The sequence below is a fragment of the Oryctolagus cuniculus genome, chromosome X, assembly GCF_051225735.1.
Source record: "Oryctolagus cuniculus isolate XC-2025 breed Fujian yellow rabbit chromosome X, ASM5122573v1, whole genome shotgun sequence".
Taxonomy (NCBI): domain Eukaryota; kingdom Metazoa; phylum Chordata; class Mammalia; order Lagomorpha; family Leporidae; genus Oryctolagus; species Oryctolagus cuniculus.
In genome coordinates, this window is record NC_142888.1 from 107,372,847 (window position 1) to 107,397,323 (window position 24,477).

The 24,477-nt window shown below is 48.8% G+C and overlaps 1 protein-coding gene and 1 long non-coding RNA gene across 4 annotated transcripts in view; one reads left to right on the plus strand and one right to left on the minus strand.

The window, feature by feature from the left end:
* The window catches only part of LOC149119718 (uncharacterized), a 46,624-nt gene that overhangs the window by 9,051 nt on the left and 13,096 nt on the right, over positions 1 to 24,477 (plus strand). The window lies entirely within an intron of this gene.
* Positions 6,847 to 24,477, minus strand: part of AIFM1 (apoptosis inducing factor mitochondria associated 1) — a 37,287-nt gene continuing 19,656 nt past the window's right edge. For both annotated transcript variants that reach the window (XM_002720291.6, XM_002720290.6), the window contains exons 7-16: positions 18,538 to 18,622; positions 17,474 to 17,550; positions 16,480 to 16,588; positions 15,627 to 15,734; positions 15,198 to 15,286; positions 13,957 to 14,097; positions 11,681 to 11,823; positions 9,407 to 9,531; positions 7,436 to 7,632; positions 6,847 to 7,125 (exon numbers count right to left, since the gene is read on the minus strand). In XM_002720291.6, the coding sequence (XP_002720337.1) occupies positions 7,054 to 7,125; positions 7,436 to 7,632; positions 9,407 to 9,531; positions 11,681 to 11,823; positions 13,957 to 14,097; positions 15,198 to 15,286; positions 15,627 to 15,734; positions 16,480 to 16,588; positions 17,474 to 17,550; positions 18,538 to 18,622 (1,146 nt within the window). In that variant the 3' untranslated portion in view covers positions 6,847 to 7,053. The remainder of the gene's footprint in view (positions 7,126 to 7,435; positions 7,633 to 9,406; positions 9,532 to 11,680; positions 11,824 to 13,956; positions 14,098 to 15,197; positions 15,287 to 15,626; positions 15,735 to 16,479; positions 16,589 to 17,473; positions 17,551 to 18,537; positions 18,623 to 24,477) is intronic.

A 24,477-nucleotide genomic window follows, 5' to 3' on the forward strand; every position in this document is an offset into this window, starting at 1 on the left:
TTAAAAAGAACCATAAAGTATAAAGAAGACAAAAACACCCCTCCCCCAACCAACAAACCTGTAAATCTGGTTGAACCAAAGGGACAGCAGAGACGTGGTGGGAAGATACTCGCCCAGAGCCTCGGTCTCCATGAGCTTCTGCTCTAGACCTCGGAGATGAAAAGCAACTGGAGTCAGGGACGGATGAGCAAGCACCAAGAAACTTCTCCAGACAGAGTGGGCTAGGGCTGAAAGTGGAAGGTGTTCGTGTTACAGATGAGGAAGCTGACCCCTAAGCGAGTAACTCAAGGCCATCAAGGCGGTATGCGGTGGCACTGCCATTTAGGTCCAGCACAGAGCTCTTTCCACTGCTCCAGGAGAAAAACTGTGGGCAGGGAGCATATGGCCGGGGCCTGCAGAAAAAAAACACACACAGAGTAGGGGTGACTGTTGAGAGAGGAAGGAGGGAGAAGGAAAGCCCTGGGGAAAAGTGAAGAGAGAAGCGTGCGATCTCTGGGTAGAAGGAGTGTCAGCTCCGTCTTGTTCTGTTTTGTTAAAGATTTATGTATGTATTTGGAAGGCAGAGTTAGAGAAAGAGAGAGAGAGAGAATCTTGCATTCGCTGGTTCACTCCCCAGATGGCTGCAATGGCCGGAGCTGAACTGATCTGAAGCCAGGAGCTTCTTCTGGGTCTTCTACGTTGGTGACAGGGGCCCAAGCACCTGGGCCATCTTCTGTTGCTCTCCCAGGTGCATTAGCAGGGAGCTGGATCAGAAGTGGAGCAGCCGGGACTCGAACCGGTGCCCATACAGGATGCTGGCACCACAGGCAGCTGCTTAAATATGCTACACCACAGCACCTGCCCCTCCATCCTATGTTAAGCAGAGCGTTCCCTATGTTCTATTGCTAGTGAGGACAGGGCTGATAAAGCATTGAGAAGGGGGGAGAATCATGGTTTGGCCGGTGAAGGAAAAGCCTAGAAGAGAAACAAGACGTAGCGCCATCTGAGGGGCAATGGAGCTGCAGTCAGAACTCACGCGTTATTGTCTGTGCACTTGGGTTGGGCTGATAGTCCCAGCTGACTTGTCCGTGGCTGCCACTAGGTTATAAAGCCATTGAAGGTGGAGACCATGTATTACTCATCGTTTTATCTCCAGGGCCTAGCTGAGTCCAACAGCACGCAGTAGCTGCTCAGAAAATGTTACCCAAATGACTACATTTATGGAGTCATTATAAATTCACAGCCCATGTTAGAGTACTTCTGGACTGCACTGCAAGTGTTGGGACAACTGAGGCGGGAAACTGCCTGGGAAGCCAGGCACGCGAGGTGATGTCTGGGTTTTCTGCACCCGAGACGCAGACCTTGGAGGCTGCACCGGAACTAGGCCAGGTCTTCAGGCAGGTGCAGGACTAGGCAAAATCCACAGGGGTCTCAGCCTGGCAGTGGGCCTCCGGACGAGACTAGTCACTGGTTTCCAAGTTGTTAGTGCCCTCCGGCTGGCCAGAGACTCCCGGGAACACTCTCATTTTTTTTTTTTTTTGGACAGGCAGAGTGGACAGTGAGAGAGAGACAGAGAGAAAGGTCTTCCTCTGCCATTGGTTCACCCTCCAATGGCCGCCGCGGCCAGCGCGCTGCGGCCAGCGCATCTCGCTGATCCGATGGCAGGAGCCAGGTGCTTTTCCTGGTCTCCCATGGGGTGCAGGGCCCAAGGACTTGGGCCATCCTCCACTGCACTTCCCTTGGCCACAGCAGAGAGCTGGCCTGGAAGATGGGCAACCGGGACAGAATCCGGCGCCCCGATCGGGACTAGAACCCGGTGTGCCAGCGCCGCAAGGCGGAGGATTAGCCTAGTGGGCCACGGCGCCGGCCTCATGTTTGAGTTAGGGTGTCTTGCCCGTTGCAGCAAGAGAGAAGGCACGCTGTGGAGAATCATGGGATATCTCAGAAAGAGCGTCCCGGGAAAGACTTCAGAAAGGGTTTGGCTTGGGTCGGGGGATTTGGGGAGGGTTGAATGAAGCCCAGTGTTGCTGTGGATCGGGTGCCGTCAGGAAGCAGTGGGTCATTCTGAACCAGTTGCGTATCTTTATTAAAGAAACGTGATCCAGTAGGCAGGCAGAGCCAGAGCGAGGCTGGAGCTGCGATGGCTAAGGAAGCCGCAGGCACTCAGATTAGCCAGGACAGGGAGGTGCTGGGCGAGTTTGGTGGTTTGGGCACCGTTCCTGTTGTTGTCTGTGCTCACACATGATTATGGAGTGGTCTTGTTGCTGTCTTGACTCATCACGGTCACAGAGTGATCATGAGGAACGACGATGTAGTGAGTCCGTCTGTGTGCCGCAGACGTCACTTTTTAAGTGCTAGGCCGCTTGCTAGCAACACTGAGGCCTTGCTGCCAGTAGCAGGCGAGCTTCCACATGTCAGGGGCTGTTTTCCATCCCCAGAATGTCCATTTTGCGATGCTCCCTGGTTTCCAACCAGGCCTTGGCAGTCCAGTATCTAAATATTTAGACCCTCCCTGTACTCTGACCTAGTCACACCCATATGTAGAACCAGCCAGGCAGGGGAACGTCATCACTGGCTTGGGCTCTGTGTATCTGTGTGTGGTTTTGTGTACATGTGTCTGTGCCCGCCAGAAATTCCCTGATAAGGTGGGAAAGAGGCCAGAGGCAGTCCTTCCCTCACCTCGGAGCCTGGCAGGAGTTCCCTTCTGCCCAGAAAGCAAGGCACTGGGACTGGGGCCCCGCAAGCTCGAGGCTAGCAAGGGTGCCCAGCATTAGGTGGGGTCAGGGGAACACGGACAGAAGGGATATTGCAGCAGCCAAACATGAGGGGAGCGGGAAAGGGAAGGGGTAGGGGTGGAAGGGAGGGGAGAGTTCCTTTGTCTAAATGGGTCTCTTGAGAAGCTGCTCATTTTCCTTCAAGGAAGCAGCCTGCAGTAGGTCACTGCGGATTCCCACCCCCATTCCTTTCTGTTTTAAGCCTCTTGTCTCCAAAACAGGCCTTGTTGATTAGAACAAAAAAAAAATCACATATGTTGACCTCATCCTGCACTGAGAGGCTCAATCTGACCCCTTTCCAAGCAAATAAACTGCCTTTGCTCAGTTCCATCTCTCCAGCTTTAAACTATGAGGCCAGCCCCGCTCTGCTTTACGGGTAGCCAGGCAGAGGCCAGTGCCATCTCAAAGTGGTGCCATGCTACCATCTGCTATCATTTGTAAAAATGGCAAAGGAAAGTGAGGTTGAAGTCAAGTGGGTGGATTCCAAATGCTTGATATTCTGGCGAAGCTCCGGCTATGGAGGGCCCAACCTCAACTGGCCCTGTGAAGTCTGAAATCAGACCCTGTGATCCTTGGGTCCAGGCTAGATTAAGTGCATCCTGGGGTAAGTGGCAAGTTGTGGCAGTGAATGACGTGATGGGGGAGGGTGTCTCATAACCCTGAATTATGGAGCTCAGCAGCTCCAAGAAAGAGGCTCACTTCTACAGTCAGCCCTGGTATCGAGCGTCATCCAAAGACCTTTTCAGCACTTTGCCAAGGCTTTTGGGGGTACAGCATGTGGTCCCTATCCTACGGGAGAAAAACCAGTCTGCTCCGGGATGCTTTAAAATCCCTTCAGAATGACTTAAAGAGCAGGCATCCCATATAGGCGCTGGTTCAAGTCCCAGCTGTTCCACTTTCCATCCAGCTCCCTGCTAATGGTCTGGGTAAAGCAGTGGAAGATGGCCCAAGTGCTCGGGCACCTGCCACCCAGATGGGAGACCCAGAAGCTCCTGGCTCCTGGCTTCTGCCTGGACCAGCCCTGGCTGTTATGGCCATTTGGAGAGTAAACCAGCAGATGAAGAGCTCTTTTTCAAATAAATAAGCTCAAAGGCGGTAGGTGCAAGTGGAGTTCAGAGATGAGAAGTGGCTTGATTTGGGTCTTGAACAGGATTTGGCTTGCTAAAAGGGAAGAGAAATGGTGTTCCAGGTGTGATGAACATTGACACAAGTTTAAAGGTGGCACTGAACCAGATGTGTGTGTCTCTGTGTGCCTATTAAGACTCATGGGAAGGGCCGGTGCTGTGGCGTAGCTGGTAAAGCCCCGCCTGCAGTGCTGGCATCCGATATGGGCACTGGTTCAAGGCCCGGCTGCTCCACTTCTGATCCAGCTCTCTACTGTGGCCTGGGAAAGCAGTGGAGGATGGCCCAAGTGCTTGGGCCCCTGCACCTGCGTGGGAGATCCGGAGGAAGCTCTTGGCTTCAGATCGGTGCAGCTCTAGCCGTTGCGACCATCTGGTGAGTGAGCCAGTGATGGAAGACCTTCTCTGTCTGCCTCTGCCTCTCTGTAACAACTATGTCTTTCAAATAAATAAGTACATCTTAAAAAAAAAAAACCTCAAAACTCATGGGGAGGGGCCGGCACTGTGGCATAATGGGTAAAGCTGCCGCCTGCAGTAACAGCATCCCATATGGACGACAGTTCAAGTCCTGGCTGCTCCACTTCCCATCCAGCTCTGCGATGGACTGGGAAAGCAGTGGAGGATGGTCCAAGTCCTTCGGCCTCTACACCTGCATGGGAGACCTGGAAGAAGCTCCTGGCTTTGGCCTGACCCAGCTCCAGTGGCTGTGGCCATTTGGGGAGTGAACCAGCGGATAGAAGACCTCTTTCTCTCTCTGCAACTCTGCCTCTCAAATAAACAAATCCTAAAAAAAAATCTCATAGGAAAGGAGGTTGGGCAGGCCAAATGGGCTGGCATAATGGAGAATTTGGACTCAATATGGCTCTTGACAGGGTATCACTGTATATAATTTTTTAAAGATTTTAAATATTTGAAAGATAGAGTTACAGAGAGAGGTAGACACAGAGAGAGGTCTTCCATCCACTGGTTCACTACTCAAATGGCTCAATGGCTGGAGCTGTGCCAATCCGAAGCGAGTCAGGATATTCTTCTGGGTCTCCCACGTGGGTGCAGGGGCCCAAGCACTTGGGCCATCCTCCACTGCTTTCCCAGGTGCATTAGCAGGGAGTTGGATTGGAAGAGCAGCTGGGACCATATGGGATGCCAGCATCACAGGCTGGGGCTTTAACCTGCTGTGCCACAGCACCTGCACGCTGTACGTTCTTAAACAGGGAGGGGACATGGACCAAGTGGTGCTTTAGGAAGTGATGGAGCAACCATGGCTGACCAAGGATGGGTGCCCTCACTGATCGCTCAATTCTTGGCATATCCACGGTATCTTGTGTGCCTTCCTAGTGACATAGCTCACTGCATTGTACGTCTGAACCCGCACATCTGCATTTTCCCACTGACAGCAGAGTTCCTGAAAAGCAGAGCCGTGTCTTATCCATCTTCCAATATGGCCATGTACATGGCTTGTAGTAGGCACTCAATGAACATTGATTAGGTGAACAGACCATTTAATTTTAATTAACCAAATTGTAATGGCATGCTAGACAGGTGTAATAACTGTCATAGAATGAGGTTAAATTGCACATACTGCTAAAACAAGATAAATCACAATTGGATCTGTTTTTAATGACTTGTGGAACACCTCAGAGTCTTAGAGGTTTTGCCTCCATCTCTGTAAGCTGCAGTTATTGCTGTGTAACAATTCCTATCTTGCAGGATACTAGATTTATTTTTTAAAAAAAAAGATTTACTTATTTATTTGAAAGGCAGAGTAAGGGAGAGATGGAGACAGAGATTTTTCATCTTCTGGTTCACTTCCCAAATGCCTACAACAGCTGGGGCTGGGCCAGGTCAAAGTCAGGAGTGTGGAACTCCTTCTGGGTCTCCCACATGGATGGCAGGGGCCCAAGTACTTGGGCCACCTTCTGTTGCTTTCCCATGTGCATTAGCAGGAAGTGGGATTGACTGAGTAGCCAGGACTCAAACAAGCATTTTGGGGCATCCCAAGTGGTGGCTTAACCCACTGCACTACAATGCTAGTCCCTAGATGAGTTTTTTACATATGGATTTGGTTACAGCATGCATCAGCTCATGTCCACTAAACTGCAGCCACATAGTAAGGGTCTGTTCTAGTGCAGCCAGTTCTTACAGTGGAGATCTGGCCTGTTCTCCCTCTGTTCAGAAGGGATTTGGTTGGAGCTGCAAGTCCCTTTAATCAAATGGAATATTTTAAAAAACCCAGATGTCATAATTTTCTCCTTACAGAAATATTCCTAACAGGACTCTTGAAAGTAGTAAAAATTTCCTCTTAATTGAAGTAAGATCTGATTTTTAAAAGTTTAGTAATTTAAAATGCCAACAAATGAGCTTAGGGAATTCTGTCTCCCCCAAGAAATCATGTGCAGAGGGAGGGATGCCTATAAGCATGGTTTAGAGAAAAGGAGCTCAAGAGGGCAGGTCAGTAGTTTGGGGCACAGTGGATAGAGGAATCCAGAGACCATGAGACCCAAGAGGAAACCTCCTTTCATCCCCCAGTTAGGAGTCATTCAGCTCTGGAGGTGCTGCTCCATGTAAAGCTCAGTCTCTTGATTGGATGTTTATTTCTTCACTTATTCAGCAACAATTTACTAAGCACCTACTAGGAGCCAGACCCTGGGCTAAGCTCCAGAGATAGAACCATGGCTGAGACCTTAAGGCATAGTTCCTGCTTCCAGGAAGCCACGGGCTAGCAGAGAGACAAACAAGGATCAGGCTTGAAGGGCCAGGAGAGTGTTCAGACAGAACCTCTGAGAGGAGAGGGTTAAGTGTTGTGGGCAGAAGCCACCGCAGGTGCACGCAGAGGGGGGTCTGGAGAGGGAGGGGACTGGGGGAGCTGAAAGGAGTTCTGAGTGTGGAGTAGCTGCAAAGTGCTTGCTTTTGTGTCGTATGCACAGCTTTCCCCCTTCACTCACCTGCCCCCTTTACAAGAGAACAGAATGGAATTTAGAAGAATCAGATTTTATTTCATGATGTGAACATTAAGAATTTGCCTATGTGGCTGAAAATATTCCCAAGGGAATTGATCATTCACACTTCTACACCAGAGAAAGTTTGCTGAATAATAATAATAATTAAAAAAACCCCGCTCCTTTGCCCATCCAAGCCACAGTCGGGGAGGAAGACGTGCTGGCCTACTCCATTACAGGGCTTCAGTCTTCGTGGATGTTGAACAGTTTGGCTACTTCATTGAGGTCTTCGTGTTGCTCGCCATCCTTAATGATCTGAAGGAGAGAGTAAGCACAGGTCCCGAACTCACCCCAGCCATGTTCAGGCTGGGCCCATATCACACTGGGAGGGAGTTGTGGGAACAGCATTCTACTAGCTCAAAATGACCAGTGTGCCAATTCACAGCGCACCCAGCTCCATCCCAGGGCAAAAAGGAAACACTCCTGAACCCAGGCTACAGCTTTGTTCTGCTTGGGCACCATTGCACCGGGGTGATGATGCAGCTCAGGGCACCCGGTGAAGCCACAGGAGTGCATTCTAGCCCCAACTTCCCATCTGCCTCCAAGTGCTCTGGCAGGTACCTACCTTCCTTGCTATTGGCATTCGGTTAAAGATGTTCCACAGCACGATCCCCACCACCACTTTGTCCCTGAGGTAGAAGATGACACCTTTGCCATAGTCCTCCCCCTGGGCTGGGGCCTGTGGGACACCAGGGGTGCTGGGAGGAATCGTGATTTCTGAGGCCTCCAGCTCTGTCTCACTCTCCGATCGGATACCTGTTCCTGTGGCCAATACACAAAACACATATACACAGTCAAAACTTCAGTCCTTATGACATTCTAGAAGGCAAGTTTTTTTTTCCAAGGCTTGCTTCAAGCTGCTTCTAGGTGATTTCTGTATGCTTTTTTGGTGGACTCTGGCCATCTTCAGCCCCTCTCTACTGATGAAGCCAAGAAAAATTCTTTCTTGCCAGCTCTTGGGCACTGGACCAGTCCTGACCCCAAATTCCCTTCCCTTCCTATCTCATTTAAAATATTTTAAAAGATGCATTTATTTGAAGGGGGGGGGGATCTTTCATTCACTGATTCACTCCCTACATGGCCATAACAGCTGGGGCTGGGCTAGGTTAAAGCTAGAAACCTGGGACTCCATCTGGGTCTCCCATGTGGTTAGCAGGGGCCCAAGTACCTGGGCCATCATTCGCTGTTTCCCTAGGTGTGTTAGCAGGGAGCCGGATCGGAAGTGGAGCAGCTAGGCCTGGAATCAGTGCTCCAAAATGGGCTGCTGGCACCGCAGGCAGCAGCTTACCCACTGTGCCGCAACACCAGCCCCTCAGCCTCCACTTATGCGGTGCATGTTTCCTTGTGTCTGATTTTCTTCAAACTGCAGAGCTCTTGTTTTTGTCATCTGAAACGTTGTAGAGCTGCATGGCCTTGTTCATTAGCCACAAGCCACATACAGCTATTTAAATGAAAATTATTTCAAGTTAAGTAAAATGTCAGCTCGAGTTACTTGTTTGCACTCACCACGTTTCAGGCACTCAGTAGCCCCAAGTGGAGAGAGCAGAGCCAGAACATTTCCATCATAGCAAAAGGTTCTATTGGATGGCACTGCTAAGCAGACACTCTAAGCAGAAGGCACTTCCATATGGAAAAACCAGAGCGGGGGCGTTTCTTCCTAGAGGGGGAGGGGTAAGGGAAGGAGGGAGATGGCACCCTGGGAAGGGGGAATCTTGTCTTCTGAGAACCAGCAGGCTCTAAGTGACACTGCCCAGTGGACAGAGCAGTGAGTGACCTGGTATCTATAAAGCACGTGGCCCTCTCTCCTGGACCCACGTACCAGGACTGCCCAGAATTAAGAGGCATGGAATACATTTGAGTCACACAGGAAAGGGACCTAAACATCCAAATAATGTTTCGTTTTCTGCTTCTTAAAGAGCAACTTGCCCTTGAAACACCTTTGGCAAGAAGATACAGAGGTTAAAGAACTTGAGCCAAGGTCGTGGAATAAGGCCTGGGAGTTAATGAAAGAGACGTGTGTGGGAGAGAAGTCCATTCCAAGAGAGGTGCCTCCTGTCTAAAGGCAATCTGGCATTCAGATCTGATGAACAGAAATGGGCTCCAGGCCTACTCAGTCCTACTCAGTTCACTGCCCAGGAGCCGTGGAGGACGGCAGGTCCGAGGCTAAGGTTCCCAAGCCTGCTTCTGGAGATTAGCACGAAGTCAAGAAAAGCAAAACCCAAACCTGCAAAGTCAGGCTTTCTTCATCACATGGGTCTTGCCAGGCCCCAGAGACAACTGAGACAACGGGGTGGCTGAGCCGCCGCTGCCCGCCACCCACACTATTTCAGTCTGTGCTTTGAGCGGGATGCATGCTTTTGCCAGATCACAGCCCACTAAAGAGTGAGGACTTTGGGTCTGGTTTCTTGTCAAGCACACCATGAAGAGAGGCTTTCACTGGCAGCCCCCTCTGGCCACACAGGAACCCCTTGTTCAGGAGAACCTGGACCACTGCTGCTCGACACTCTTTCCAAGCGAAGTGGTTGGGCTTCCTTACCTGACTGCTCCGTGGCAGACTTTGGGCTGTCTTGTGCAGTTGCTTTTGCAAAAACCCCAACTGTGGGCAAACTGCTGTCCACAAGCCCGATAGCTTCATAGCCAACATCGGGGCCCAAGTCACTCCTAAGGAAGGAGAGAGAAGAGGGTGTCCTGTCACTCTCGCACGGGCTCAGGGACTTAGGCTGTGTGACAATAAGAGAAATGCCAAGCTGATCTGTCACTGGGAGGGCATCTGGGGACAACCATGAGAGGCACCATTATCCCAGGCTGCTTTTATTTTTCCTTAAGAAGCCACTGTGGCCGGCGCTGTAGCATAGCAGGTAAAGCCAACACCTGCAGTGCTGGCATCCCATATGGACACTGGCTCGAGTCCTGGCTGTTCCACTTCCCATCCAGCTCTCTGCTATGGCCTGGGAAAGCAGTAGAAGATGGCCCAACTCCTTGGGCCCTGCACTCGCGTGGGAGACCTGGAGGAAGCTCCTGGCTTCAGATCGGTGCAGTTCTGGCCATTGTGGCCAACTGGGGAGTGAACTAGCGGGTGGAAGATCTCTCTCTCTCGGTCTTTCTTTCTCTGTGTAACTCTTTCAAATAAATACATCTTAAACAAAGAAGCCACTGTATAAGAGGTCTTCAAAAAGTTTGTGGAAAATGTGTTATTAAAAAAACTGCATGAATTTCAAGTTTTTTGGGCACCAAAACAAAATTATCATTTTTAAAAGATTTACTTATTTGAAAGAGCAACAGAGAGAGAGGGAGAGACAGAGAGATCTTCCATCTACTCATTCACTTCCCAGATGGCTGCAACGGCCAGGGCTGAGCCAGGCTGCAGCCATGAGCCAGGAGCTTACTCCTAGTCTCCCAGGGGGTGCAGGGGCCCAAGCACTTGGGCCATCCTCTTGCTGCTCTTCCCAGGCCATTAGCAGAGAGTTGGATTGGATGTGGAGAAGGTGGGACATGAACCCGTGCCCATTTAGGATGCCGGCATCACAGGTGGTGGCTTTACCCGCCATGCCACAACACGGGCCACATAAACATATTTTCCCTCATTTCCCCATGAGCTTTTGTACATATCACGTAACGATCAAAACCTTACATCGATTCATGCTTTCATCCCATGCTACACTTGGGTAATGATGTGTTCTTCATGTTGGCTATTCACTACCTTCCTTTGACTCATTCTAAAACTGCTTTTTTGAAGATTTAGAGCGTTCCATATTAAGAATTCAGAATCTGAGACATTCTATGGTTTTATTAACCTACGGTCTTTCCTCTGAGCCTTCATTTCTGAGACTGGACTGCCCTGTGTAACAAGGCACCTTCATCCACTTGCGCATTTTATCTTAACTGCTCTTCTTAGAAACTTTTCCTGTCATCATCACACTGTTCTTAATATGCTAGGGACTTCACAAAGCGTTTGAGGCGCAGACACATTATTGCCAAGTTTTCTGGTGCTAATCTAAGATACTCTGGTGGTTTTGTTTCTGGTACTCTACATTTTGTTATCTTCTTGGCTGTAGTAGCTTGGTCTACAACAACTTCTTGGAATCTGCTCCTAGGCTCTGACTGAGAACTGTAGAGGTCAGGACTATTTTTTTCCTGACTGCATTCATTATCTTACATGAGTTGACCCTGAAATTCATCTGTTTTTTTTTTTGCTGCCCACTTGTAAAACTGTGCATGACTCTCCTAAATTGTACTTCCATCTGCTGAGAATATTCCCAAGAGAAACCACCTAGGGGCTTCTGGAACCTTGAAATGCTCATGTACCCCATCTTGCAAATCATCAAGATAAAAACGTGTCAGATGGGGCCAGTTCCAAGACTCCAGAATGTCCACTGCTAATGTTTCTTTCTCTAAAGAACTGCCTATAAATGCCTGACTTTGAGTCACTGCTCTTAAGGGTTATATATGAGGGTTATTTATTTTTTTCACTATGTTGACTTATTGGTATTGCCTGCAAAGAACACATTGAAATACACTGCTGTGTATACCAAAGAGTATTCTTTTGTACCATCTACTATAGCTCAAAATGTGAGCTATTTTCCCAGACGTGCTAGAGCCATCTTCATTCATTCACCTAGTCTAACTTATGTGTCCAATAGGAGACTTTTTCCAGAAGGCCACCTGGGGATGGAATGTATGGACATGAGATGGAATTTTGCCCCCTCTATATGAAGCTAACTGGCCCCCAAGGAAACCAAGTCATAACTTTGGGTTATGAGCCTATGAATACCGAGTTCTAACTAAGAGTCTGCAAGCACAGGACCATTACCAGAACATTGACTGATGCCAGTATGGCTTAGCAGCTCCAGTCATATTTTCTCCAGCCAGTCTTCCACTTACAACAGCATGATCATGGTGCTCTACTCGTCTCCTTCCCAACTTTATATCATAGAAGCATGCAGCATCCCCTGCCTTTGGAAAGAAATACAAAACATGAACACATGATTAAAAAAAGTGTCTGTAGGTAGAATATAAACTTATGGGCCCAAAGAACTCTTCAAATGTTAACTAATTAGTGTTTCCCATCTACAGGCCCAAATCACATCTAAACTATCAAACATAGTTACTATTCCACTTTCTAAAGACAATGTAGGGGCTGGCGTTGTGACACAGTGGGTAAAGCTGTTGACTAAGATGCTGGCATCCCATATGGGCATCAGTTCAAGTCCTGGCTGCTCCACTTCTGATCCAGCTCCCTGCTAATGTACCTGGGAAAGCAGCACAGGATGGCCCAAGTACTTGGGCCCCTGCCACACACACGGGAGACCTGAATGAAGCTCCTGGCTTTGGCCGAGCCCAGTGCTGGCCACTGTGGCCATCTGGGGGGTGAACCAGTGGATGGAAGATCTCTGTCTCTTCTTTTCTCTGTAACTCTGCCTTTCAAATCAATCAGTTTTTAAATTTTTATTTGAAAGGCAGAGTAACAGAGAAAGGGAGAGACAGAGAGATCTTCCAACTGCTAGTTCCCTCCCAAATGGCCACAACAGCCAGGATTGGGCCAGGCTGAAGCCAGAAGCCAGAAGCCAGGAACTCCATTCAGGTCAGGTGACAGGGACCCAAGTATTTGGCCCATCATCCTACTGCCTTCTCAGGGGCATTAGCAGGAAGCCAAATCAAAAGTGGAGTAGCCAGGCATTGGTCTGGCACACCCATATGAGATTCAGGTATCCCAAACTGCAGCTTAACCTGCTGCGCCACAATACCTGTCCTTGGAGACAAGTTTTAGATGTGATAGCCTCTCACCCAGAAATCTTTTCCAAGATTAGGTGCTTTTCTCATTCTGTATTCATTCATTCGATAAATATTTACGGAGTACTTAACTATGTACAAAAGCATTATGCTGTCTGGGTTGCTGAGACGAACTGACCTGGCTTTTGCCTACAGAGTGTGTAACCTATTACGTGATGCAGCATTGTTCATAACTACCAGGCAATGTACAAGTAATGTGCCACAGGACTGGTACAGATTCAACGGGCTAAGTGTGTTAAGCTGGGGTGAGCAGAGCCAGCTTCACGAGGGATGTGGTATTTGAGCTCTCTAACCCTTTGTTCATCTTGGTGGCTATTCAGACCACCCAAAGCAACCTAAAAATCCAATAAATGAGCAATGACAAAGTAAACCATGAGACCCATTTAATGGACTATTACATAGTCATTAAACTGTTTACAGAGTCTGAAGCAACGTGGAAAATGCTTACATTCATGATGTTAAGTGAAAAAGGGCAGAATACAAATGTGTATATACAGTATGCTCACCACGACTATGTAAAACAAAGAAAAACACATATGTGCAAGTCAACAAAGGCAAGGAAACGCACAAAATATTACCGGTTCTTGCAGGTGACCTGCCCTTGCCCCCGCCCCCTTCTTGTGTTTTCAACATTGAGCATGTGTTATTTTTATAACAGGTACATTTTCTCTGCCCCCTCCCCCGTTTTTTTTAAAAAAAGCAAGTTATAAAGGGGCCAAACACCCCCCAAGGCTGCTGTGTCCTGAGCTACAAAGTCCATAACCAAACACAATGCACTTGTGACCATGTAGCAATGGGGAAATTACCTCCTGGTTCTTACCTACTACATTCTTGTTTATATCATAATAGGTTTTTAAAAATAGCTAAAAATAGTACTCAAGGAACATGAAAACAGAGTCATTTTCCTTTCCAGGGAACATGTTATAAAACTGCTTCATCCCCCACTCCCTGGACTCAAATTTGAGCAAAGGGAAGAGCAGATTCATACGGAAGCTGTGCTACATGTCCGCCAGGGGTTATGCCAATGGCTGCTTCTGACAGTGAGAACCGGGAGAGTTCTCATGCTGTCGGCATGTGCACTGTTCATTTCCTCTCCAACAGCTTGCACGTGAGGTCACAGGTCATACCTGATCTTCTAACTCAAGCAGGTCCCAAGCTTCTGTTGCCTGCCCTTGGCCTCTACGCACTTTGACCCTCATTGGTTAGGCTGTCCATGAGCTTGGGCACGCCATCATGCAGCCGGGCTCATGGGCTGGGGATGAAGAACAGCACCTAGTCATGCTGTAGCACACTTACCACCCAGATGTTAGAGCGTGCTTGTAGTTCTGCATTTACCCGGAAGCCACCAAAATCTGAGTCTATTTCCAGTCCACCTGTCTTGGCCAATTCAACATTGGGCTCCAGGCCCACAGCTGCCACTATGTGGTCAGTTTCTACCTGAGGCAACAAAGAAATAATTCAGCCAATTACCATAGTTTCCACTTACTCCTGTGGGCATAAGAACTGCACATCATGCCATTAGAAATTGGGGCTTTAAAAAAATCCCAAGTTGGGGCTGGTGCTGAGGCATAGTGGGTTAAATGGCAGCTTGTAGCACCGGCATTCCTTATAGGCACCAGTCTGAGCCCTGGCTGCTCCACTTCTGATCCAGCTTCCTGCTAGTGCGCCTGAGAAAGCAGCAGAAGGTGTCACGAGTGCTTGGGTACCTGTACACATATGGGAAACCTGGAGGAAGCTCCTGGCTCTCGGCTTTGGTCTGGCCCAACCCTGGCCATTGCAGCCATTTAGGGAGTGAACTAGAAGATGGAAGACTTCGTTTTCTCTGTAACTCCACCTTTCAAATAAATAAATAAATCTTAAAAAAAAAATCATGAGTTTGGGCCGGCACTGTGACACAGAAGGTTAAGCCTCTGCCTGCAGTGTCAGTATCCCATGTATTTGCTGATTTGATTCCCAGCTGCTCCACTGGTGATCCAACTCCCTGCTAATGCACCTGGGATAGCAGCAGAGCATTGGCCCAAGTGCTTGAGCCCCTGAACCCACGTGGGAGACCTGGACAAAACGCCTGGCTTCGGACTGGCCCAGACCCAGCCGTTGTGAGTGAACCAGAGGATGGAAGGTATCTTTCTCTCTGTATCTTTGCCTTTCAAATAAATAAATCTTATAAAAAAAACATGAGTTGATTTACCTTTGGCAAATGGATTTTAAGTTCTATTTCATAATCCCTGCTCCCCTTGCTACCACCTCACAGACATATCCTGTATCACTGGAGGAGAAATCTGGCACCCTGGCAAGGACTCAAAATCTGTGACACAGATGGGAAGGAGCTAAAGGAAAGTGGCTCACAGATGCCTATTCTGGCTATTATCACTCTCTGTTTTGATGTGTGTGTAGGGGGGAGTTAATTCACAAAATTATGACAAGTTAATGGTGGCTGCCAAAAAACCAAATCTACTGGTGTCAGATGGAGGAAGAGGAGTGAGAGAAGGGGAAGGGGAGCCCAGAGGTCTCCTGGAAGCCTGTCTTCCCCTGCTTACCTTCCTGCCATCTTTCAGCTTGATGAGCAACTTGCCACCGCTGACTCCAACTGACTGCACAATCGCATTGGGCATCACCTTAACACCCTCTGTAAAAGCAAATGAGCACTGAGACTGAGCCCAGGAGCCTGTGACCTTCCTGAGCGGAGAAGCTGAGCAGAGGCCTCTCCCAGAGTAAAAGCACTCATCATCAGTGTGCAGGCAGCCTTGGGGAGCTGTGAGAAACACCACCACAGTTCATCTTTAGGACTTCTGGGAATGGTGCATCCGATTTAGAATACCTCTAGAAACTTGGATAGCTGGAGAAAGCTGGAAACATTTTATCTGCCAGGAAATAGAGCCCTATATTCGGGAGGTTCCCAAAGAAGCTAACTTTTCCTGAGGCCACACTCAAAGGAAATACAGGGGCAGCACAAGCAGTCTCTCTACCTCGTCTGACTTTTTCCATGGTCCAGTTGCTGAGGTATTCAGGGAGGATCTTTCCCATATTTCCTTTCTCAGGGAAGAGTTGAATCACTTCTTTGCCCGAGGCTCGAGCTGGGAAGAAAGGGAGTAGTTATAGCAGGAGACAAAAGTGAATCCCAGGAAGACAGAGAGAAAAGTAAAGGTACAGTAGGCAGCCTACAGTAAGCACAGGGCAAAGGTGTGGTCCAGGCCAGAACTCCTGTTGACGGGACACTGGGTCATGAAGGCTTTGCTGCCCAAGTTCATTCACATGGCAAAGACAACAGGTGCTCCATCTGCTACCCCTGGATTAATCTGAAGACTTGAACCCAGTGCACTTCACCCATGCTGTCACCTGAGGCTTCTACAAGTGCTCTGCCACTTCCAAACAAGGAGCACCCTCCCAGGAAAGTGCCCCGAGTTCACAAAGCTGGAAAGTAACGTGCGGCAAAATGCTTGCCATGAAACATTCCAACTGGAACTTGCCGACCTGTCAGGCTGAGGGAAGAGTTTGGCTTTTCATAGGCAGTAGTTCTATAGTCTGCATTGCCCTTAGCACCTTAACCCACTTGCCTTAATAGCTTATTTCCAAGGAGTCCTGGCATAGAGGCGAGAGGAACAGGGAGAAAGCACCCCTATTAAGTTGCTCAGAGGACAGCTTTTCCGTCAACAGGGGAGCCTGTGCCAGAATCAGTTTCAGAGTTTGGGTTTTCACTGTAAACCTTGAACTCTAGCCACCGGCCCTGGTGAACACACTTCTGGAGTTTGTGAGAACCCACCAAAAAGCACGTGATATAAGACAAGAGAAAGAAAACCGAGGTCACCCCCCAGCACTCACCTTTTCTACCAAGGGCACAGGCCAGTTCACTACCCAGGAAGCCCCCACCGATAATCGTAATCGATTTGACTTCTCGAGAAATCTTCTCCAAGGCTCTAAAGTCTCCAATCTGCAGGATCACACCAGTTTAGCGCATGGATCCCCCAAAGGGGCACAGACAACAACACTAGCAAATAGCTCTTTCTTAATCTTTGACAACACTAGTTTGCATAGAATGTCTCCTGGTAAAAAGTGGTTCAATTTCTAGGCAACTGTCTCTCTCCATTGCAACATTCCTTCCATCCACAAAGGTTCTCCACTGGTGACAGTTTTATCCCTTCTTCTCCAGGGGGCCATGTGGCAATGTCTGGAGATATTCTGGATGGTCAGGGCAGGGAGGATCTCCTGGCATCTGGTGGACAGAGGTCAGGGTGCTGTGAACATGCTATCATGCACAGCCGCCAACAACACACACCCATCCAGCCAAAATGTCAACACCACCATGGCTGACAAGCCTTGTCCTATCAAGAACTTAAAGGATGCTACAGAGTGTATAAAATGTCCCCAAGAGTCGCTGGAGAATTACAGCAGTGTTCATCAGCAAAGCACTTAAGAAGCAAACAATCCCCCCCTTCCTTTTCACTTAGGTACTCATTCTCACTTTTCTCCCCGAGGTTTCCACATAGCACTTGCAATGAAAAACACCAAGAGGCTACAAGGAGTTCCAGTGACTCAAATGCATCAGGAAAAAACAAGCATGGAAGGGCAATGAGCAGGAACTATAACGAGCAATAAAGACGCTAGATGTATTTTTCTCCTAGGAGCTTAAAACCCTTGAATGAGGTGTTTGAGGTGCAGAGAGAGGAAGTGTCTTGCTCAAGGCCAGATAACACGTCTGGAAAAGAGCCATAAATAACACTGGGATCTCCCAGCTCCACGGTGGGTACTTGGAGGCCACAAGATGATACTACCTCTTCAAAAACACCACGAGGAAAACACCAAAGCAGACAGATACCTTTCGGAAAAGTGTCGTTCTGCTCTTCACCTCTGCTCCAGCCCTGTCAATGGCAGAGAGATTTCTTGGCGTGCCTCCTGGAAATAAGAGGAAGAAAACCCATTAGTCCACAAGCAGGAGCTACCCTAATCACCACCCCCCACCGCCAACCAAAGGTAGAACTCTCTCTCCTTGGGACTGTGGCTCGTGGCTTGTGTGTGCTCCCTGCTGGTGCCACAGTGGCACTTACAGGGTAAGATGACTTTGTTTTCCTCCAATCGCTTGAGCTTGTGGCAGGATTTTTTTTTTAATCAATTTCTTTGGAGGATCAGATTTCAGAGTCTCTCAAGGGGTGTACCCTCTCCACAGCTGGCCAAAAAGGCCTCATATTTTTGCTTCCATGTTCACTTCTAGTGTATCATGAATACTCCCAGCTAGCACAGCCATGCTGGTTTAACAAACTGCTTCACTCTCTGCTCTTGATTTTTTCCCTACTTTTATTTATTTGAAAGGGGGGGAGGGAGGGAGGGAGGGAGGAGAGGGAGAGGCAGAGGCAGCAGCTGGGAGAGACAAAGCCAGAAGCCTGGAACTCCATGCAGGTCTCCCTCGTGGGTGGCAGGGACCCAATCACTTAAGCCATCACCAGGGTGCATATCAGCAGGAAGCAGGAATTGGAAGCAGAGCCAGGACTGAATCCAGGCACTCTGACATGGGACATGGGGATCCCAAGCAGCGTCTTAACCGTTGCACCAAACGCCTGTCCCTCCTTTCTTGATTTCTGATGGGCACTCACAATGAAGCCACAGATGGCATCGCTTTCAGGGCACAGGGCATGGGCTAAGCAAGAAGAGATGAAAAGGGCAAATTCTTCACGCCTGTACCAGAAGCAACAGCATGGATAATGCAGAAGGGCTGGTGATCCAGACAGCTGGACTCGGCCAGGCTGTGCACCGAGGGAAGACGCCTGCTTCAGAGAATCTGGATTCCGTCCTGTTCAGATTAGGCAGTGATGCCTTCCAGAGAAGGGCGGACCGCCAAATTGCAGTGAGCCGCCAGGGCAGAAAGTCCTCTCCCGAAATACGTACCTGTGGCAATCAAGCACTTTTCATAGGTGATTTGAGAGCCATCATTAAGTTTCACCATGTTGCCTCTCACATCCAGCTGTACTACCTGGTACAGTCACACAGACACATGAAAGAGGTAGAGATGAATTAACTTTGAAAAATATTTTATTGAAATCTAATTCACATAACATAAAATGCACAAGTGTAAAGTGTACAGTTCAGTGGTGTTAAGGATCTTCACAAAATTGTGCAGCTATCACCACAGCCTAATTACAGAACATTTCCATCACCCCCGGACACAATCCCCACATCTATTACCTGTCAGTTCAATGAGAAGAATTAGATCTTGACCTGAAGTGATCCTTAAGAATCATTTCCGGGCTGGCACTGCAGCACCGTGGGTTAAGCCGCAGCCTGAGACACCAGCATCCTGTATCAGAGAGCCAGTTCGGGTCCCAGCTCTTCCCCTTCCAATCCAGCTCCCTACTAATGCACTTGGGAAGGCGGAGGAAGATGTCCCAAGTACTTGGGCCTCTGCCACCCATGTGAGAGACTCAGATGGAGTTCCAGGCTCCTGGCTTCATACTGGCCCATCCCTGGCCATCACTGCTATTTGGAGAGTGAACCAGTGGGTTGAAAATCTCTCTGTCTCTCCCTCTTGCTCTGTCACTCTGCCTTTCAAGTAAATAAAATATTTTAAAAAATCATTCCTAAGTAATCACTGGAATCAAAGCTTCTAGTATCCAGTTTCAAGTGGCCATAAGTTCCTAAGCAGTCAGCATTAGAGCAAGTTACACAGTCCTTGAGTTTTTGTCTGATTTGTGGAAACAGAGAATGGGGACAGTCTTTCTTCCTTTCTTTTAAAAAATTATTTTAAAAAGTAAATTTATCTTCTAATTCCATTTCCCCACAAACTTTGAGAAGCAAAGTGAGCAAGGGAGAGAGGGAAAGAGGGAGTGGAGGGGGGAGGGGGGGGACAGAGAGCACACCCACAAGAGTGAGAGTGTTGAGCCGGCGCCGTGGCTCAATAGGCTAATCCTCCACCTTGCGGCGCCGGCACACCGGGTTCTAGTCCCGGTTGGGGCGCCGGATTCTGTCCCGGTTGCCCCTCTTCCAGGCCAGCTCTCTGCTATGGCCAGGGAGTGCAGTGGAGGATGGCCCAGGTGCTTGGGCCCTGCACCCCATGGGAGACCAGGAAAAGCACCTGGCTCCTGGCTCCTGCCATCGGATCAGCGCGGTGCGCCGGCTGCAGCAGCGGCCATTGGAGGGTGAACCAACGGCAAAGGAAGACCTTTCTCTCTCTGTCTCTCTCTCTCACTGTCCACTCTGCCTGTCAAAAATTAAAAAAAAAAAAAAGAGTGAGAGTGTGTGAGAGCAGGCACTCCCACCCACTGGTTCACTCCCCAGATGCCTGCAATGTCCAGGGGCTGAAGCTGGAAACCAGGAACTCCATTCAGATCTCTTATGTGGGTGGCAAGAACCTAATTTACCTGAGCCATCACTGCTGTCTCCCAGGGTCTGCGTTAGCAGGAAGCTGGATCAGGAGCCTGAGCTGGGAATCCAACCGAGGTACTGTGATGCAGGATGTGGGTGTGTCAACCACCAGGCTGAACCCTTGCTCTGGGGGCAGCCTTTTCTCTGTGTGGCTACTTGGAACCCTTATTTCTTTCTTCACAACTCTTGCACATCCACAGCATTTTTGCAGAATGCCTTCTCCGACTTCTAGTCTTCACTGAAACTTGGCTCACCCCCAAGGACAGCTTACGTGTAGTGACTGTGCGTTCACGCACATTTCACGTGACAAGCCCAGAGGAAAGGCTGGCGTTTTCCAGGTTTCTTGAGGTTGCTGCTGCTCCCAGCTTCTTGGGCCTTCATTCGCCTCTGAGAGGCTCCAACCTCTCTCTCTGCAAATCACTGTTATGGAGCCACCTCCTGGCCACTCCTTCTCATTCACTGAAGACCTTGGAACCTGGTTTGTACTTTTCCTCTGAGCCACATCCAGAACCTTGTCATTAACAAAACCTCTACTTATACCTCAAACACTCCGCTCTTTGGTCCCAATTTTGCATCCTCCCAGCTTTCTCTCACTCTTACCATCTCTCACACTTGCTTCCATCTTCTCTGTTTACCTGGCTCACTGTTCAATACCAGCCACTCTGGGACAATGGCAGATCATCCGAACTGTTCTCTTGCCAGCTCCGTTAATGCCCTTGCAAAGACTCCTTTCTATGGTTAAGAGCTGGAGCTTTGGAGTCAGAGAGATCAGGACTCCTTAGCAGCTATGAGACCATCCAAGAAATATTAAGCACCTATTATGTGTCAGGCACTGTGCAAAGTGCCGGGGACACAAAGGCGACAAAGACAGACATCCTCCCTGCCTTCAGAGTTTAGTATCCAAGACAGTTTAACAAGCACCAACAGTAATCAAGAGTGACAATGGTGGCACGAGTCGTAAGGGCAGCGCAGGTAGCATTAGGAACTCGAGTCAGGCTGGGATGGGTGAAATTTCCCAGAAGCAAGGGCATAAACTGAGATCTGAGGGCCGTGTAACTTCCTTAGCCTCCTTTGGTTCATCCTGCGTAAGCCCCCTTCCACAATCCCCCTAACTGGACCCTCCCTCACACTGTCTACTCTCAGAAAACCACCTTAGGTCAGGTCTTATTGCAAAAGCAAGTGAAGCCATTTGCTGTGATCGTTCTCAGCTTCCTGTAAGAGTTCCTCATTTGCCCAAAGACCTGTTCCTATCTTTCTTCACTTCTTTCTTCCAGCTTCTGGGATGCGGTGTCCTTTCTGTTCTGACCTCCATCTCTTCCTTGCCCTTCTGGACCCATCCTCTAAGAATCACCCACTTATTCCCTACGCTCTCTCTCTCTCCTGACATTTTATACCCTCGACCCATTAACATGCTTGGACCAGCCAATAAATCCCACCTTCGGTTCTGTCTAATCACTACCCCTCTTTTCTCACTGAAACTTTTTTCAAAAAAGATTTATTTATTTATTTCAGAGGCAGAGTTACAGAGAGGGAGAGACAGAGAGAGAGGTCTTTAATAATCCACTGGTTCACTCCCCAAACGGCTGCAATGGCCAGGGCTGGGCCAATCTGAAGCTAGGAGCCAGGAGCTTCTTCCGGGTCTCCTACATGGGTGCAGGGACACAAGTACTTGGGCCATCTACCGCAACTTTCCCAGGCCATAATCAGAGAGCTGGATTGGAAGAGGAGCAGCCGAGAGATGAACTGGTGCCCATATGCGATGCTGGCATTGCAGGCAGTGCTTTACTTACTATGCCATAGCACCAGCCCTCTCAAACTTTTTTTTTAAAGCTTTATTTATTTATTTGAAAGGCAGAGTTAGAGAGGCAGAAGCAGAGAGATAGGTCTTCTATCTGCTGGTTTACTCCCCAAATGGTCACAATTGCCAGAGCTGGGCCTATCTGGAGGCAGGAGTCTGGAGCTTCTTCTGGGTCTCCCACATGGGTGCAGGGGTCCATGCCCTTGGACCATCTTCCACTGCTTTCCCAGGCACATTAGCAGGGAGCTGGGTCAGAAGTGGAGCAGCCAGGACTTGAACTGGTGCCCGTATGGGACACCGGCAGAGCAGGCAATGGCTTTACCCGCTACGCCACAGTGCCAGTGCCACCCAAACTTAAAGGCCAAAACCCAGAGCCAAGAACTCAACCCAGGTCTCTCATGTGGGTGGTAGGGACCCAAGTACTTGAGTCATCACAACCGCCTCCCAGGATCTGCACTGGTAGGAAGCTGGAGTCAGGAGCTGGAGCAGGGAATCAAACCCGATTACTCCAATGTGGGAGATGGCATCTTAACCACTAGGCTATCTGCCTGCCCCCACATTTAAAATTTATTTGTGTTTGAAAGGTAGAGTTACAGAGAAAGAGGAAGAGAGAGGGAAAGAGGAAGAGAGACAGCTCCTCCATCAGCTGGTTCACTCCCCAAATGGCCACAATGATTGGGACTGGGCCAGGCTGAAGCCAGGAGCTTGGAACTCCAGCCACGTCTCCCAGGTGAGTGTCCCCTAGGGAGCCAAGTACTTGAGCCATCATCTGCTGCCTCCCTGGATGCGCTGGCAGGAAACCGGATCAGTAGTGGAGAAGCAGGGACTCATATGAAATGCCAGAGTCACAGGTGGTGGCTTAACGTGCTGTGTCCCAACGCTGGCCCCTGCCCCCACCTTCAAGCGTTCTGAAAGAGTGGTTCATCCTCTCTTCTAACTAACTAATGGCTGAAGCGCTGAACTGAATGGGACAGTTGACAATCCTTTTCTTAGCAGATTTCCCTGCCACAGTAACACTGGAGATCGCATCCTCCTTCTAGTAAGCCCCTGACGTCTTGGACCTGGCCCAGCTCTTCCCATCCTGTTCCTTAAATGCTTCCCTAGTCTCCTTTGTGGGTCCACTTCTTCAGCCTGTCTTCTCAAAGCTGGGGCTCCCCAGGGTTCCATCCTAGCCTCACTGAAGTTCTCCCTGGGAGGCCTCCGCACACTCATGGTTTCAGCTCTCACATACATGTAGATGATTCCTGAATGCCTATCTGAGCCCAGCTCCCTCCCCTGGTATCACAGTCTACATCCAACTGCCGGAAGACACCTTCACACACATGCTGTGCTTCATGCTTAACACTGCCAAACTGAATTCTATCTTCCCCTTCAGCCAGCTCTTCCTCTTGGGTTGCCATTCTCAGCTAGGGGATCCCTGCCATCCACGTGGACACACAAGCTAGAATTACAAAATCCCCTCTGCCTCCTCTCTCTCCTTCCTTTCATCAACCACTGGGCCTTGTCAAAGTGGCCTGCTAAGCAGGCCTCAAGTCCACCCCCCACTCTTCTTTCCCTTCATATCAGGAAGCAATACAGCAATGTTATTAAGAGCTTAGGCTCCGGAATCAGAATATCTGGGTCCCAACGCTACAGACAGATCTGGCTCAAATCCCGTCTCTGCCACTTATTAGCTGTGTGAGTTTAGGTGAGCTATTTAAATTCACTTGTTTATTTTTCTAAAAATCTTGATTTCTTTCTCTTTAAAATGGAAATAATACCTTCCTCCTAAGATTATCATAAGGTTAAAATTAGACAATACACATAAAGCATTTCTTCTGAGATCAGAATAAGTACTGTTCACATTTTAGCTCTTTTTCTTCATCATCATCATCTCTGTTGTCCTAATTTGCACTCTTATCATGTCAGTTGGATTACTGTAAAGATATTCCCAATGGTCTCTCTCTAGTCTTGTCCCCCTGAAATCCATTCCCCTCTTGGCCAACTGTGATAATTTACAATTCAATCAAAGCATTTATAATTGTGTCTAAGTCAATAGCTCCCCAGTGCAGATAAAGCGCAAGCTCTTTCACACGACAAATAATGCCCTCTACAACCAGGTTGCTGCGCCTCTCAGTTTCATCCCTTGCCACTCCCAACTTGTACTTTCTGCTCTATCTGGAGCTGTCTGCCTCTTTCCTTTACACTTCTCATGCTTTTTCATATCCTTGAGCCTTTGACTACACTGCTCACTTTTACTTGAATGCTCTTCACTCTCCTCTTGTGCGGTGAATACCTCTTTATTCCATAAGTCTCCGCATTCTCTTAAGGCTTTCTCCTCCAGGAAGCCTTCTGACACCATCACTCTACAGGTACTCTTCCCAGTAATTCCTACAACACACTATACATGTCTTACTATACATCTATGTGTTACGATCATGTGTTTAGGTCTCTGCTTAGTGTTGTTAGCCCCTAGAAGGCAGGCCTTGGCTGTTACTTACACACAGGGGATACTTAACACACAATGGCTCATTATCAGTGTATCCACAAACCTAGATCCATCTTCTCTGCCAAATGTCCCTTTACAGAAGCAGGTCTACCCCTGTCAAAGATGGATCCTCCACACGTGCCCTGGAAGCCACCTACCCTGAGCTTTACTTCTTCAGAGAACCCTCCTCTCCCTACTGAAA